General features: G+C 33.6%; 1 protein-coding gene across 1 annotated transcript in view; it reads right to left on the bottom strand.

Annotated features, from left to right (window-relative positions):
- Positions 1-19,085, bottom strand: part of LOC149792339 (protein C-mannosyl-transferase DPY19L3-like) — a 113,169-nt gene that overhangs the window by 34,107 nt on the left and 59,977 nt on the right. The window contains exons 8-12 of the mRNA XM_089970913.1: positions 11,227-11,358; positions 8,767-8,871; positions 8,290-8,363; positions 5,873-6,031; positions 1,074-1,165 (exon numbers count right to left, since the gene is read on the bottom strand). Coding sequence (XP_089827039.1) covers positions 1,074-1,165; positions 5,873-6,031; positions 8,290-8,363; positions 8,767-8,871; positions 11,227-11,358 — 562 coding nt within the window. The remainder of the gene's footprint in view (positions 1-1,073; positions 1,166-5,872; positions 6,032-8,289; positions 8,364-8,766; positions 8,872-11,226; positions 11,359-19,085) is intronic.

Raw genomic sequence — 19,085 nt, 5'->3', positions numbered from 1 at the left:
GAATTACTTCAGAAAGAAAGAATACTGGCTTTTTACAGTTATTTTAATCAAAAGCAAAAAATACGAAATATTCTTTTAAAATAATTTGTGTGTAAATGGCACTGAATACATGAAATGCCTTGAAATAATGTATAATACTGAAAGCCAATTATGCCAGGATGCTTTGTCAAATCTGGTCAAATTCTGCGAAGTAATATTTGAAAAGATGTCATTAAAAGATTGTTCTATTTTTAGTAAAGGTGGCCATATTTGATGGTGGATTAGCAACACTTGTAAAGCCCTTCATACCAGAATGATCTCAATAAAATTTGGTTAAATTCTGTTGCAGAATTCGTTTGGAAGTCATGTAGATGTTTTTAGAAATGGTGGCTATATTTGATGGCATATCAGCATCATTTGAAAAAATGTAAAAGAACTTTACATCAGAATGCTTTGGTCAGGTTCTGTTGAGAGGTTTCCAAGAGAAAGTCATTTTTAAGGGTATTCTACTTTTAGTGGCTGCTGTCCTATTTGATGGCTAATTGACATCATCTGACAAAATCTGAAAGGGATTCTTGTCAGAACAATTTCCTTCCAATATGGTCAAGTTCTATAAAGTGTTTTTTTGAGAAGTTGTATATAACAATTGTGAATGAGCTACACAAAATGCACGAAGCAAGACACACGAGGAACTAAGTATACCATAAACTTTCATGATTAAATCTCATTTGTCTCAAAAACTGACTAAATTTATTACATTTTCACTGAAAAATGTCAAACAAAATAATATATTTAAATTACTGGAATTTTTAAGAGTGAGGACTTTTTTGTACAGTCACTAACAATATACAAATACACTCTACTTTCTATATGACATCTAAAACAGAATGTGAAAAGCAAATTTCAACAGTGGAAATATTGTACTTTAATAATATTGTGTACTATATAGTGTCAGTCAGGCTTTCTGATCGTATTGCAGCATTAGAAATCTAAATAAGTCAACATTTTTGTGCACTTTGAGGCATTTGGGGAGACATTCTACACATCTACACAGAGATAAAGCAAGCTAGTCAAGATGAGGTAGATTTAGTTACCAGCATGGAAGGCAAGATCCGGTCGACTTGTCAAAAGATGAGTCTGCTTGGTAGTCGGATGGTCTTTAAGACCCACCTCATGACTGTGATTGCTGTAAAGTGGTAAAAATAAAACTAATCATTATTTCTGCCATATACCTGGCTTTCTTCTGTGCAAAGTTTAGCATGTATCTATTTTTTTTATGACAAGAGGAGGAGGACAGCCTAGCAAATTTGGCAAAATGTGCACAGTGAACTTGTTATAAAAAAAGGCATCTTTGGGGCATGCGCTTTTCACCAAACGTAGGCTTATAAGACTTTTCAATCAAAAGCAGTGATACTTAGAGACTTCAAAACTTTTCAGTTAGAAGCAGTGATACTTAGAGACTTCAAGACTTTTCAATTAGAAGCACTGATACTTGGAGACTTCAAGACTTTTCAATTAGAAGCATTGATACTTAAAGAATTAAAGACCTTTCAGTTAGAAGCAGTGATACTTAGAGACTTCAAGACTTTTCAATTAGAAGCATTGATACTTAGAGAATTAAAGACCTTTCAGTTAGAAGCAGTGACACTTAGAGACTTAAAGACTTTTCAATTAGAAGTGTTGATACTTAGAGACTTAAAGACTTTTCAATTAGAAGCAGTGATACTTAGAGACTTCAAGACTTTTCAATTAGAAGCAGTGATACTTAGAGACTTAAAGACTTTTCAATTAGAAGCAGTGACACTTAGAGACTTCTCAATTAGAAGCAGTGACACTTAGAGACTTAAAGACTTTTCAATTAGAAGCAGTGATACTTAGAGACTTCAAGACAGAAGAAATGAGTCATACTGAATATCAGATTAGTACCATATTCATTTTGAACCAACTAGATATCACCAGAAATCTTTTGGTAAAAACTCAATGTTATTAGGACCATCAATCTCAAATAATGACATTGTGACTATCCATCTAGCAATAATAAGCTTTTCAAGACAGCCACTTTCGTAGATATTTCAAAGGTCAGACTGGCATTATTTTCATTCCGGGTCATTTAAACATCACAGGCTTCATATGAAAACCCCATGTTGAAATATGACTATTCATTCAGGAGTAGGTGTAATAACATGATTTTCACGATGGTTGCCATGGTAGCTATTTTGGAAGTAAGATCAGCAAAGTTTTTTTAGTGATGAAGTAGACATCATAATATATCTTTTATGATGATGTAACTTTCCATTCTGGAGGAGTATCAATAACAAGAGTTTAAAAAATAGCTGCTGTGACAGTCAAGATGGATGTACAAGCAATACTATTTTCATATATGACCAGATAGACATCATAAGAAGTCTTCTGGTGAAAACCTGATGCTGATAGGACCTTAGCATCAGGAGGTGTGATAAAATTTTTAAGATGGCTGCAACTGTGGCCATATTGGCTCCAAGCAGCACCATTATCATTTAGAATCACCTAGACGTCATAAAATGTTTCTAGTGAAAACCCCATGTTGATACGATTATCCATTCAGCAGGGGTAACAATAAGAAGATTTTCAAGATGGGCTCTGTGACATAATTGAGCAGCACGATTTCAGTCAAGAGAAAACTAGACATCATGATAAGTCTTCTAGTGAAAACATCCTGCCTGCCAATGTGACTTTCTATTCAGGAGGAATAATGGTATTAAGAATACTTCCAAGATGGCAGCCATACTAGATGTTAGATTGGTAAAATTGCATTTAGGAGCAGCTAGACAATGTAAGAATTCTTTCAGTGAAAACCCAATTTTGATCAGACAATCCCTTCAGGGGGAGTAGCAATAACAAGATTTTCAAGATGTCTGATGTGCTAACCATAACTGATGTCCAAGTCACATTGTTTTCAATTAGGACCAACAAGACCAACTAGACAAGGTGCATGTAAAGTTTCTTGGCAACTGTCCTAATACTCAAACATGATTTTGGTCTTCAATAAAAAAAAGCTGGAAAAAGTTTAAGGAAGGTTTGGGTGTCATCCCCCAATGTGGTCTGGAGGGGCAGTGCCCCTAATCCGTGGGTCTAGGGGGCTGAAAGCCATTGGACAAAAAAACATTTTACACTCATAAAAAACTGCACCTGGTGCAACTTATGATCATAAAATAAACCAAAATAATCATTTGAGAAACTAATAAACTTACCAAAAATGTTCAACTTGACTTCAATAATTTCACAATATTTATAGTCACATGGATTTGTTCTCCAATACTATTGATGCTGAAGTTATTTCATGTGCATGTCAGTGTTCACATCATAATTAAGTGACAATAATTTGTCAAATTTAGCAGCAAATATATTATATTTCTCTCTTTTCATAACAAATTTGTAAAGTAAACACTCAACTACATTAACTGTATACTCTTGTTGCAGGTGAAGCAAAGTTTTCTTTAGCCTTTCTTTTTGTCACAGTGACTTTTTTGGCTAAATGTGCAATCATTTCTTTTCCTTCTCAATGAAAGCCTTTTCCCTTTCAAGCTGGTGCTTGTATTGGCGACATGCAGTGTGCATATTCTGACAGAGGGCTACATTTGTTCTCTCATGCAAGAAATGTTTCTTCTTATAGTAATTATCTGCACTTTTTCCAGATGCCTTGTGAGCTTCGATTTTTCTGTATGCAGCTTCTTTTGTAGGTGCTGTTCCAAACTCTTCCAACCACAATTACCATAATTTAGAGCTTTGATGAAGAGGTCACAAAGTGCCAGTCCTTTACGTTCAGTTTTCTTATAAACTGACCAACTAAATTTCTGTCAACCTTTCGCTCTAGCCATTCCCATTGCCATACGTTTTTTAAATGACCTTAGAGACTTAACTCATTCGGCCCTGGAGGTTTTTGTTGTTTTCGCCTGAAATGCAAGTGGGAAAGACATTTTGGGGGCTATTTCTGAATTCATCCGAATACATCGACTTTCAACAGATTTTCCATTAGCCTAATGCCTAGTTGTATTAGAAATATTGTTTCCATTGGTTATTTTGCTTGCACATGAGCAGAAGGGTAAAAGTTGGAGTTCTATGTGCATTTTTATTTTTTTTTATTTTGCTTAATGGACCCATCATTTTCGTATGGAGACCACTCTTTATTCCAAATGACCACCATATCCTAGTTTTTGTAAAGGTTAACCTGTTTCTGTGCAGTTCAGACCGGTCTGCCTTAGACCCAAGGCCAAAAGGTCTAAAAATCTAGACACAAAATCAGATTTCGACCACGAGCGAATTTTGGGTGAAAAAAAAACAAACAAAAAAAATTAGGTTTTTCCCTCTGTATTTTGTAGTGCAACTAGAATGTCCAAATTCTTTGGTATTATTGTAGAGCTCTATCTGTCTGCTTTTTTGTAATGCCATCCACGTTGGTGTATCTTAAATGACCATGATGCTGCACAGCTCAGAAGTAGGGTACAGCCTCATCATGTCTACAGGCGGGATTGGGGCTGAATGAGTTACCCAAGTTTTTCGAACCTTCTTAGAAATTGTCAAAGAATGGCTATTTTTGTAATTTATGTGCAATACTGATGCACAAATGATGAAATAGATAAGTAATATTCAGATTTGTTGATGTCACCAAGTGCCAGTCCTCTAGCAATCAGTTTTCTTATAAACTGACCAATTAAATTTCTGTCAACCTTTCACTCTAGCCATTTCCACTGCCATACATTTTTTAAACCTTTATCTAAACTTTTCGTGTCATGCTCTCTCTCAACAACTCAGGACACCATGTTTTGCAAGCATGCTTCTTCTTTCCATTTCCATCAGTTTCCATTACATGAAGATTCACTGGATGAATTTAAACCTTTGACCAATCAGAATACTCTTTACAAGAATCGTGTGCTAACTAATATATGGAACGAATAATTTACAAGGGTCATTGCAGAATGGGATTGGACAGACCGTTTTTTAAAAACCGGATCGGAGATGACTATATCTAGAAAAATCTGATTCAAGTCAGGAGAAAAGTAGAATTCCGCTTTAAAGCAGAGAAAAATCATGTCTGTAATACTGTATATACTGGGGTTGCAAGTCCAACTGCAAACTGCACAGACCCAAATCTGCCATCACATAATGCACTGGCAGATCTGGATCTGTGCAGTTTGTTAGGCATAATCAGCAGAACAAGTTGTTTGTTCTAATATATAGACCCTGATCTGCAGGTGCATTATAATACGCCTGATAAGGATCTTTGTTGTTTGCAGTTTGACTGACTTATAAGCAAATACATATGGTAGTTTAGAAAGATAACAAATTTGTGCTAATGGATGGACAACAGAAAATGTATGTCAGATGATAGATAAAACATAACCAGACTGCCTATAAGCTCGTTTTTTAAAACTGCTTACAGCTGTCACAATCACCCAAAGATCGATTGATTGATTGATCCTTCCTTCCTTCCTTCTCACAATTTAATAGGGTGGCAAGTCTTCACATGTGCATGGATTAATATAAGTATGAAAAAGTAAATTCATGACTTTTAGAACTGATACATGACTGCTGTGTGTTATAAGCATGATTTAAACCATGTCCTGTCATATTTAAAGTGTGAAGGCATTTGGATGAGAAAATATATATGCAACTGGGACTATGTTACCATGTACAATAACAATGTTGACACAAATATCTGCAAGTTCATTACATAAAATGGATCTTTCAAATACTGACAAATATGATGCGACTGGTGAAAATAACATGGCTGAAAGTCATGCAAAATTCAACCTGTTTATCGAACAGTATAGTTTTTGCACTTGTTTTTGAATGGTTTTCCCTAAAATTAAAACATATACACACCACCACTTCTGCGATCTCCTAAACCGCTTACCTCCAGTTTTGCATAACTGCAATAAAAAGTACCACAAGAAGAACTACATGCGTCACAAGATACAGGGGAAATACTACAAGCTTGGTCAACCTCTCGTAGGTGTCTAATGTGAGGAAATCAAATGCATCAATGCACAGATACAGTCTTGAATCAAAATCTCTGAAAGAAAAAAAAATTAGGATGCAAAAAGAGCTTTTGCTATGGCTTATCGCTTTTTTACATAAGCCTAATTACATTTTTTTAATAATAATACAATAAATTTAAGTTATCTAATACACATAAGAATAACAGGAAAACCTGTAAAATTCAAATTTTTAAGAAGAATTTTAAAATGAAAAAACAATTTAAGTACATATTCATTATTTTGCAGTCATATAATTTGTGAGTTTCAAAAACCAAAATTTAAAAGCGGACAAGTTGCACAATTCTATTCAATTACTACCAAATTACTATAGCTAACTGAAGTACTATTACTAATTAATTTACTAATACTGAATTACTATTACTAAATGAATTACTGTTACAAAATGAGTTGCTATTACTGATTGATTTATTAATATCAATTGAATTACTATTATTAATAGAATTATTATTACTAAATGAATTATTACTAACTAAATTAATATTACTAAATGAATCACTATTACTGATTTACTAATACTAATTGACTTAATAATACTATATAATTAATATTACTAAATGAATTACTGACTTACTATTAATGATTGAATTACTAACTGAATTACAATTACTAAATGAATTAGATTTACTAACAGACTGACTAATACTAACTGAATTACTAATACTAACTGAACTATAACTGAATTTCTAATACTAACTGAATTACTTTAACTAACTGATTGACTATTACCAACTGAATAACTTTTACTTCCTGAATTACTATTACTAGATGAATTACCATTACTAACTCAATTACTATTACCAAATGAGTTACTATTACTAATTACTATTACTAAAGTAATTGCTAATACTAACTGAATTACTAATACTAATTGAATTACTACTACTAAATGAATTAATATTACTAATTGAATTACTATTACTAATTGAATTACTATTACTAATTGAATTACTACAACTAATTGAATTACTACAACTAACTGAATTACTACTACTAAATGAATTAATATTACTAATTGAATTACTATTACTAATTGAATTACTATTACTAATTGAATTACTATTACTAAATTAATTACTATTACTAATTGAATTACTACTACTAATTGAATTACTATTACTAATTGAATTACTATTGCTAAATTAATTACTATTACTAATTGAATTACTACTACTAATTGAATTACTATTACTAATTGAATTACTATTACTAAATTAATTACTATTACTAATTGAATTACTACAACTAATTGAATTACTACAACTAACTGAATTACTACTACTAAATGAATTAATATTACTAAATGAGTTACTATTACTAATTGAATTACTACTACTAATAGAATTACTATTATTAATTGAATTACTATTACTAATTGAATTACTATTACTAAATTAATTACTATTACTAATTGAATTACTACTACTAATTGAATTACTATTACTAATTGAATTACTATTACTAAATTAATTACTATTACTAATTGAATTACTACTACTAATTGAATTACTATTACTAATTGAATTACTATTACTAAATTAATTACTATTACTAACTGAATTACTATTACTAATTGAATTACTATTACTAAATTAATTACTATTACTAATTGAATTACTACTACTAATTGAATTACTATTACTAATTGAATTACTATTACTAAATTAATTACTATTACTAATTGAATTACTACTACAAATTGAATTACTATTACTAATTGAATTACTATTACTAAATTAATTACTATTACTAATTGAATTACTACAACTAATTGAATTACTACAACTAACTGAATTACTACTACTAAATGAATTAATATTACTAAATGAGTTACTATTACTAAATTAATTACTATTACTAATTGAATTACTACTACTAACTGAATTACTATTACTAACTGAATTACTATTACTAAATTAATTACTATTACTAACTGAATTACTACTACTAATTGAATTACTATTACTAATTGAATTACTATTACTAAATTAATTACTATTACTAATTGAATTACTACTACTAATTGAATTGCTATTACTAATTGAATTACTATTGCTAAATTAATTACTATTACTAATTGAATTACTACTACTAATTGAATTACTACAACTAATTGAATTACTACTACTAAATGAATTAATATTACTAAATGAGTTACTATTACTAAATTAATTACTATTACTAACTGAATTACTATTACTAATTGAATTACTACAACTAATTACAATCAATGGAGTAGAACTGATCTTTAAAAAGAAATACACAATACACTTACCTAGCTTGACCAATTCCAAACTTGTTTAGTATGAATTTAAATATGTGTTCATCAGCCTCAACATTTAAAAGAATCTGAAAATTGAAAACAAGATGCACACTAATATTTGCAACTATGATTTTGCATGGGGTTTTCCAAAAGTTGCCTATAAGATTTATTTTTGCCAGCTTTTCATTTTTATCATAAATTTAAGTTAAATCTAAATATGATCTCTGAAAAAATGCATATTAAAATCAGAATTAGACTTTTACATATTTGTTGGTTACTGTTATTTTCTAAATCTGTGCTTAATACATATTAAGTCCTTGCCAAGTGTGCATATCAAGCAGCTTTCTCACTATGAATGTTAGCATGGCTGAACCAAATGATTTCTTAAGAAAATATAAAGTACAGTTATAAACACTTATTACTTCAGAAAGAGAATTAATATGCACTGTGTCTAGGTTTTATAAGAGACATTTTTCATTTTTTTTTTACCTTAATGGCAATATTTAAAAGCACCATTAGAACTAATGCTGTGACGCTATACAGGAAGACTCTGAATATACGTCCAGGAATGCTGCAAGGTTGCAAAGTATCTCCCTGTCAATTAGAACAATTAGAATGTTTAATAAATCAACCTCTCAGGGACCGCTCCAGTGTTCTAGTGGTTAGAGTGTCTGCCTCAGATGTTGGCAGTCGTGGGTTCAAACCCCAGCCCAGTCATACCAAGGACATAAAAATGGTACTAACAGCTGCCCTGCTTTGGCGCTCACATTAAGAGGTTAGTGTTAGGACTGGTCGGCCCGGTGTCAGGATGATGTGACTGGGTGGGACATGATGCAACATGTCTGCAGCATGATGCCCCAAGTGCTAGACATCACTATAAACTGCCACACTGCAGACATCATAGCAATATGACTGAAAAATTGTTAAAGCTACTCTAAAAATCCAAATCACACACACACACACACACACACACACACACACACACACAAACACTTAAGGAATATCAGGAGACTCCTTTCTAATGTGCTCACCTTTTATTTAGCAAACATTCCACTTTTCCTATGACCCTTCCAACTGTGTGTTAAGTATTTGGAAAAGTCCATATTTCCTATGACATTAATTATTTGAAAAAGACCACATTTCCTATGAATTTTCCCACTGCATGTTAAGTATTTGGAAAGTTGTGTTGGGTGAGAGGTCAGAGATAATCTGTTAAAGAAAACATGGTATTTACAGGAATTACATGGTTGTAGCATAAGTAATCGCTTCATTTCAATGCTTAGCAAACATTTTCAACCTTGTATCAGCAATTATTTGCCTGAAATTAATAAGAAGAATGTCCGTCTGTTCAGACTTACCAATCAAAACATCATATGTAAATTTAACAAGTCAATGTTTGGGTTAATAACCAGTTCTTATTAACAGATTCTATAGCTGATGCATATGTAGTGAACATTTTTCTTGAAATATCTTCCATGTTACAAATAAATATTACTGTCATTTTTAATATAGTATTTCATCCAAAAAAACTGAAAAGAATGCATCTCCATATTTATTATAGTACCCATAACACTATTATTATACATAAAACACTGTTACTCTACGACTAATAACATGTTACTATACTGCTTATAACACTGTTACTATACTACTTATAACACGGCTAATATACTACTAATAAAACTGTTACTATATCTCCACATTCAGGTGTGGAAGATTAGTTTTGAAAAGTTATAAATACTGAAAAGAAATATATTATTTTCATAAAAATGTTAGCAATATTGCATTTTTATTTAGCCAGATCAAGATAGAGGTACAATCTGCAGAGGATAACAGAGAAAATATATAATGGAGAAAATTCTATTAATAAACTAATGTACACTGTAGTGTGCTGAATGTATAATCCTGTGTCATCGGCATTCAAAATATGGATGCCACCAAACAGGAGTTGGCAGATTTCACTAGCAATATACTTTTAGAAATCTTTCAAAAAAACTGCCTTCAATATCATAATGCAACATCCAAAGCAATCAAAATGAAATAATGTATTTATCCAAACACTTTACAGTGAACAGAAGCTGTTGAATACTGGTAGGCAAAAAAAGAAATATAATATAATATAATATAATTAATGTAATGTAATATAATATAATATAATATAATATAATATAATATAATATAATATAATATAATACAATATAATATAATATAATATTTTTAAAAGTTTTAAATAAAGGTTTTTATTTTTTGAAATAAAGACATAAATATTTGTAACTAATATTTAATTGCTGGTAGAATATTTCAATCATAAGACAAAAATGAATATATTTCAAGACAATTAATTTTGTCACTTTAAAATTAATAATATAATATAATATAATATAATATAATATAATATAATATAATATAATATAATATAATATAAGTAAAACTTCCATTAAACATACCCAGTTGGAAGCAAAGACTTTGGTCATTGTATGAGTGGCCTGCATAATATCCCAATCAAAACATTCTTTGAAGTTGTTCAAGAGTTACATCTCTATGCAATAAGTCAAAGGTCAGTGGGGAAAATAATGCATTATTCTATTCAAATACACTAGAAAACTCTAAAATGAAATATGAAAGAATCTGTCCCAATTTAGAGTAAACAGGAATTTTAAAAAGAAAAGAGAATCACTTTTAAATGAAGATCACTATTTTTCTGTTCACCTCTAACCTATTGTGAACGGATATAACATTGATGCCTTTTCTTGGAACATGCAGACTGGTCAATAATGCTTGATCAGTATTAGAACAGCCTTCTTAAGACCAAAATATACGGCCAGTCTGCAGCAAAAGCAGGTCCATTTAGGGAAGTTTCACTTTTTGTCTTTTAACTTGTGGATTTTCATGTATCAAAAATCAGTAAAAATCTTTGACTTGATGGACATGAGAAACAGAGACACTTACCCTGAAGTACATGAGTAGAAAAGTGACTGGTATGAAACTCATGACAAGGGATCCAAGGATCATTTTATTTGCAAACTGCAGCAGACACACCAAAAACAGGGACACTGCTTGAGTCATTAATACTACACGAACCTGAAATACATTATAAAACTTTGTCACACATATGAACACGGTGAGTCATGACAGAACATAAAAACCAACATCATATGCATATTCTTTAATGTGGTCTTTTTCATAACACAAGGCAGTGGTTTATACAAGATAGACTGAAATACAAATCAAAAAAGGACATTTTTATAAGGCAACTACTGAGCAAATCACAAAAGTTTTCCAAATAAACCATTTAACTTTTCAAATCAATGACTTTCAAATACTGAGTGTTCTGATTACTAACCTGAAGATACCATATCTAGAATCAGGAATACTTTGCAACCTTAATCTAGAGGAATGGAAAGCCAGTTTTCCACATAATTATTACCATGCCTGCTCTACAAACCACCACCATCCTATGATGAAGATTTATCTATAGTAAATAAAAATTGCAAATCTCTTCTGTTAACAGCACGAGTAGAATGAATTGTTAACCGATGATGATGATGATGATGATGATGACGATGATGATGATGAAATAATATGTACTAATTTTCAAAACAACCCACTAAAAACTACAATAACAGTTTCATTTACAAAATTCTGTAATACACTGCATTATGCTGTAACTAAAAACGGGCAATTTAAAAAAAATCAAAAGAGCACAAAGATTTATCAATAAGTGCATCTTTTGATGAGAACAAAGATATGTACCAAGTTACACAGCAATCCAAAACAAAAAAAAAATGCGAGGCAAACTGCAAGACTAGTTGAGTTGAGGTACTGGGTTAAACACTGCTTTTTAAGCTACAACACAAAACTGGCGAAAACACAAATATTGCAGGAATAAAATGATTTTCAATATAAAAAACAATACTCATGGCAATCCATCAAAAACATCAGGGCTTTTTGAAAATGTGTTAAACACTGAATTAAGCTACATAATAAGGGCATTGAGAGCAAACTAATTTGTCAATATGTGCATCGTCAGGTGATGAAAATAAGATTTATCACATTTCTTGGCAATCCATCAAAAACTGCAGGACTAGTCATGCTAGAGAGAATCATTGTCATACGATATGCTAAGATACTAGACAAAAAGGGCAATAACTCTAACCAAAACTGCAGAAGCAAAGTGATTCGTCAATATGTGCATCTTCAGGCAATGGCCATAGTATTTGTTAAGTTTCACAGCAATCGAAGACCACAGGACTAGTTGTATTTTAATTTAGCAAATACACAGGACTAGTATTAACAAATACACATGACTAGTTGTATTAACAAATATATAAACATGACTAGTTGTATTAACAAATATACAGGACTAGTTGCATTAACAAATACACAGGACTAGTTGTATTAACAAATACACAGGACTAGTTGTATTAACAAATACACAGGACTAGTTGTATTAACAAATAAACAGGACTAGTTGTATTAACAAATACATACACAGGACTAGTTGTATTAACAAATACACAGGCCTAGTTGTATTAACAAATAAACAGGACTAGTTGTATTAACAAATACACAGGACTAGTTGTATTAACAAATAGTCATATACTGTATTAAGTTAAAAAGACAAGAACAGCAATAACCTGAACATAAATTGCAGGAGCAAAGTGAATTGTTGACAAGCACAGTTCCAGGTGATGACCATAATATTTATCAAGTTTCATAGCAGTCCATCAAAAACTGGTGGATTAGTTGCAATAACAAGACTTGGATGGATGGAATGACAGAGAGATGGAGAAACTCAACACTTGCTGCATGGGTTTAATAATAAATACAAACCTTACAGATGGAAACAAACAATGTGCTAGATCTGACAGGCTCATAAACTGTCACTTATGTGCTTACTTAAGCATAGTTTATACAGAGCAATAGGTGACCCACTCACTACCATTCCTGCAAATAGTCTGCATTAATATGCATGAAATATATTAATAAATCACATGCCAGCCAATCAAAACTGTCCCAGCTGTCACGTGCAACATCGTTGTTTGTTCAACTGTTCTAGTTTGGCGCTGAGAGCATCAGCATGATAAAAAAATATGTGCATTACAAATTTTCTTTGCGTGTGCATCTTTTACTAAATTTCACAACACGTACTTTCCTTAAAGGAGACTAGAAATCAAAATTTTCCTTTTACATATGTAATTCTCTGCAGATTTTAATCTGACTGTCATGTTTATAAATTAAATATCATAAGCGGGTAGTGATTTTATTGCATGGAAGATACCACGATTCCGTAAATTGCAGAGTTTTTCCAAGTTTTGATGAGACGACAGATCACGTGGTACCGTGACGCAATACTAGCCAGTCCTCAAATACAAACATAAACATTGGCGAGCGAGGCAGACGGAAGGAGACCACATTTGGGTTGCACATTCAAAACTTGAATCTGCAGTCTGATATATTAGTTTATGTACTGTACTGGTCAGTGCTAAAAGAAATTTTTTAGGCACAGGCCCCGGGCTGGTGACTTAAATAAACTCAAGCCCTGACTGAAATTCCACAAGCCCGAACAGTTCATACTTGTCAACTCTCAAGCCGGGAGAAAAACCTCCCGATTTTGGGGGTATTTCCTCATCTAAATCTTGATCTCGTAATATCTTTAAATTTTTCGCAGCGAAGTCCCGATTATTACATTATGTCTGTCAATTTTCATTTGTCAGAAGAAAAAAACCCAACCCCAAACCATTTATAAATAGATATAACGTATGCAATCCAGTCTAAACTGCCACACTGCAGACATCGTAGTGATATGACTGAAAAATTGTTAAAGCTACGTTAAAAATTCAAATCACACGCACACACGTCTAAATCCGGCACTGGACGAAATAATTAATATCACACAACAATTTTTTTCTTTTTTTCTTCTTCAGTAAATAGAACGTGAAAATTAAACATTATTCAAGTAAATTTCAGATGTTTTTAAACAACTACAACAGTACCATAGCATAAAAAAATTAAAAGAATAAAATTGTCACCAATTATCTTAAATGAATGATCACTGTGAAATTTTCTCTGCAAACAAAATCGCATCTCCATTTTCGCCGAAGAAACTCGGCCAGTTAACACCTGACATTCCTCTACTGTATATGTAAAGTTTAATTACCATGATTAAATTACAAGGAATAAAACAAAATATACCATGCAATATATGTGGCCCTAAAGAACTAATTCTGAATAAATATTTTGTTCAGCAAACAGTGTTACATGCATTAAGACTTAAACCTGAAGTCCGTGGCATCGTAAGTAACAACAAAATAGGCATCGTTTATTTTGGCAATCAATTGCTGGTGCTTACACATACACACACTGTCGAACATGGTTTCTTTGAAGTATGTTTGAAGGACAGTCTTTTTCACAAGATCAATGCAAGGATAAGGAGTATGTTCATTAGTCACACCCACTTTATTGTTTGCGTACTTAAATTAAAACTTCAGCTATTTTGCAATTTAGCCAGAGCTGACCAGAATATGCAAAATGGGCTTGTCCTGGGGGAATAATAAGGCGTATCACATGGAGAAATGGTACGTCTCATGGGCGCTCGCACATTGGGGCAAGGGGTTGGGGGTTGGGTCAATAGTGTCTCCCCTCCCCCGTTTCTATTGTCAGCCATTTAATGTGAAACTTTGACCTCTTTACTTTTAATCGCTGCTATTTAAACTGCCCAAGGAATAGTTTTATATCAGTTCCAATCATTGCAGATTACCGTTTATACATACTACATGTATACAATGAATTTTTTTTTAAATTTGTAATTTTTATAAGATTACTGAAAATTGTGTTTTCTCGAAACACGACAGGTTTAGAATATTATTTTTGGCAAAGCCTCCATTTGATTAAAATCAAATCTAAATTTCACCTTGGACAGTAGTGATTTGATTTAGATTGTGCTGTGTTAAGGCATGTATGTCAACATCTTGAAAATACATTTACTCATTTCACCAGCGCGATCAAAGTTTCCTCAGGCAAACAATTTTTGTTTCGACAAGCCTGACAGGCACCTCACTTTGAATACAGGATGGGCCGGAACTAAAACCAGAGGGGCCCAGGGTGTCGGGCTATCAGATTTATTTTTAGCACTGGTGGTGTAGATAAAAGATTTGTGAATTGATTGTTGCATTTTGTGGTCACTTACTCGGCCTTCTGCCTATTTTCGTAACTCGCACGTTTAACACTTTTCCCAGGATTTAAAATATTAAACGTTATGTCTGTAACAGCGCCAACTTTTAGTCTAGGCCTAGCATTTGCGTATCCTTGAGCTGCCATTTTTTCAGAATCCCTCTCGTAACAGTCCTTTGAGAAATGTAACGGGCACATATCGCTGTATGGTGTTGCTTTGAAATCGACTCGTTTGTAATAATGTATCCATTCTTTCAATATGCCTTTATCTTTCGGAAAAGAAAAAAAATGTTGTCCACAGGCTTTTCTTAATGTTCTATTACACCCGTAAGCAACGCAAAACGGTATTGTCTTTTACTCTGGCAACTCCCACTTGGGCTGCTGGAGTTGCTACTATGACGTCACATCCCGAAAGTAACCGAATAAGCGCAGAAATTTTGCATACCAGGTCATGGAAATTCAGCTCCTAGAAGATAGGCCAATATTTTAATATTGGCATTACGGTCGCAGATGATACTTCAGAATAAGGTTTTCTGCTATAGTACTTTCATTATTATTCTATATTTCCATTGGTTTCTGGTCTCCTTTAATGGATCGATAATTCCCTGTTTATTTTCATCTTTCTATTCTGGGATTTCATCAGGAGTTTAACTGCCATTCATTGGACCCTCCGGGTGTTTACTTTGTTTACAAACTATGGTGTCACGCTCTTCAAGACAGAGGTCAGTACCATATGACTTGGATAATCCTTTCAACTGGATTACTCTCTATTAAAAGCGGAAACTAGAATCGATAGGCATTAAGATGTCTGCTGTTCTCCCGAAGCATGCCTTGAGACAGCTATACATGGATAATGCACCTTCCACGAGTTCACAGCCTGCTGGTCATTTACCGAGACAAGAGAGGAACAGCCCAACTCAATCGCAACCCAGCAAACTTCAGTCTGAAGAAGAAGCAGCATCCCTCATTCCACAGCTAACTCCATGTCGAAGTCGTTCTAGTGCGACCATTGCTCATGCTCATTGCTCATGCTAATGCGGTAGAGGCATTCAATGAAGCGGAAACAGCAGTACAATCTGGTATTCCAGAAATAAGGACTACTTCCAACATGGCCACCATTGCTGAAAACACACTGTCTCCAGCTGACATAATGACCTCAATCCACTCCATTCAGCGTCCTATCGCTGACCTAAAAAATTCCATTACTAACATCATGGCACGACAACAGGCATCTTCTCCGGAGGTATTCTTTGGCGACTCAACACATCTCTCATCATTGCCAGTAGCCCATGCTGCGAAGTCGCTCAATCAGCTGATGCAGTCCCATGGAGTTTTGCCAGAAATACTACCAGCAATCAACATGATATCCAAAAGCCAACACAAGCAGATTCTCAATAGTAAGCACATCAATCTTGCTACTCTTTTGTTACCACACTCTGAATCAGATCTATCAAATCACGATGACAAGGCTGGGAAGAATGATCAACGATTACTTAAGCATCTCAGTCTAAGTGAGTTCATAATGGCTTTCAGAAACTTTAAACAAATCATCTGTTCAGTTTATCCCAAAAGACGACATGAATTGGACATGTACAAGGCCAACATTATAAAATTTGCCAATGCCTATGGGGACATTTTCTATGACTACCATAATGTCTACTCCAGTCAAGCTGCTATTGCCCTGCTTGACTACAAACTCAAAGTGAACTGGGCTATAAGGGATTAGGCGGCTCTTCAGCTATTGATTGGAGGCAGAAAAACAACGACATGCAACATCTGCATTTCTGTTGCTCACCCAACCGAATTTTGCCCACTAAAAATGTGCACTGCCACGCCCATTGTGAACATAGCCAACAGATACTGACAAGTACGGCCGGCCTAAAGAGATGATGGATGGAAAAGAACTCTGTCACAATTTTAACTCCATACGTGGTTGCCACCGAACTACTTGCTAGTTCTTACATACCTGCAATCAGTGCAGGGCCAAAATGCATGGGGCAACTGCCTGCCCAAACAATCCATTACAAAGTTTTTCCAGCACTGGTACACGCAATGTCAATACCCATCGCTAATCAGTGCCAGATAAGATGCAACAAATGTTTCCACCCCCACTGACATTAACAGATTGCAGCATGAATGACTTATTCATCCAGATCAGAACTTCATTCAAAATTTGTCTTCCAGTCTGAAATATGGTTTCAGTACTATGGTGCAAAAAACTCACTAGCCTACAAAAGAGTATAAAAACTTGCTTTCTGCTTCTAAACAACCGTATATTGTGGATCAGTTATTGGCAAAGGAATGTGCCAAAGGTTTCATGCTTGGCCCTTTCCCATCTCCACCACATCAACAATACAGAGTCAGTCCTATCAGCATCGCAGAAGGTAAATATTAAAAAAAGAAGAGACTTATCATTGACCTGTCCTTCCCCCCGTGGCGATCATGTGCATACAAGTATCAATGAACTTATTGACAAGGATAGATGCTCCTTAAGCTACGTCAAAATTGATGACGCCATTAAAATCATTCAGAGTTATGGTAAGGGACCTATTATATGCAAAACTGACATTTCAGATGCTTTCAAGCAGATTCCCATTGGACCTTCACAATGGCACTTGTTCTGCGTAAAATGGAGAGGACATTATTATGATCCTGTTCGCCTCCCTTTCGGGTCACGTTCAAGTCCAAAAAATTTTGATACCTCATCTCAGGTGTTTTGTTGAATAGCAAAACATAATTATGGTATTGACGTCATCTTACACCTCCTTGATGACTTTCTTACAATAGATCCTTCTTCTGCATGTGGTGAGAGAACGATGGCATTGTTGACTTTAATTTTCAACAGACTGAAAATTCCTACAGCTCCAAACAAGACCATTGGCCCATGTACAGTTATAGAATATTTGGGAATAATTCTGCACTCGGAGCAAATGCAAGCACGTTTACCGCATGAGCGTATTGTGAACTACGTTAAACACTTTCTTAACAAATGAAGTGTCTGCAAGCGAGAACTGCTCCAGTTACTGGGCCACTTAAATTTTCTACTCATGTTATCCTACCAGGGTGAGCGTTCGTGTTATATCTCATACGACTATCTACCAAAGTTAGGGAACTCGATAATTACATACACTTAGATGCAAATTACAGAGAGGCATGAGGCATCAATTTTTAGCTTCGTAGAATTATGCACAGATGCTTCATACAAAGTAGGGTATGGGGGTTATTTCAAAAGTCGCTGATCTGATGATCTTCAAATACTTTTTTCTGTGGAGGATAATTTCTCTATAGCATTCAGAGAGTTGTATCCTATCGTTGTGGCTACCATTATTTGGGGTGCAGAATGGCTAGGCAAACGCGTAATATTTACATGTGATAATATGGCTACAGTGAATATACTTCAAAATGGGTGATCCAAATGTATGCATATAGTGAAATTAATGCATAAACTTACATGGTGTGTGGCTTCTTGTAACTTTTATTTTTCTGCCAAACACATTCTGGGAATTATCAATAATGCAGCTGATGCCTTGTCCATACATGCCAATCCCTGGCAAGGAAAAAGTGCATCCAAGTGGACAAAAAGAGTAATCTGAGCAGAAAAAGAGTAATCCACATATAACATGATAAAAATTAAA

Source organism: Sinohyriopsis cumingii, chromosome 9 (assembly GCF_028554795.1).
Source record: "Sinohyriopsis cumingii isolate HCF-2022 chromosome 9, ASM2855479v2, whole genome shotgun sequence".
Lineage (NCBI taxonomy): Eukaryota > Metazoa > Mollusca > Bivalvia > Unionida > Unionidae > Sinohyriopsis > Sinohyriopsis cumingii.
Note: the sequence above shows the minus strand (reverse complement) of the source record. Positions and strands in the feature narration are given on the sequence as shown.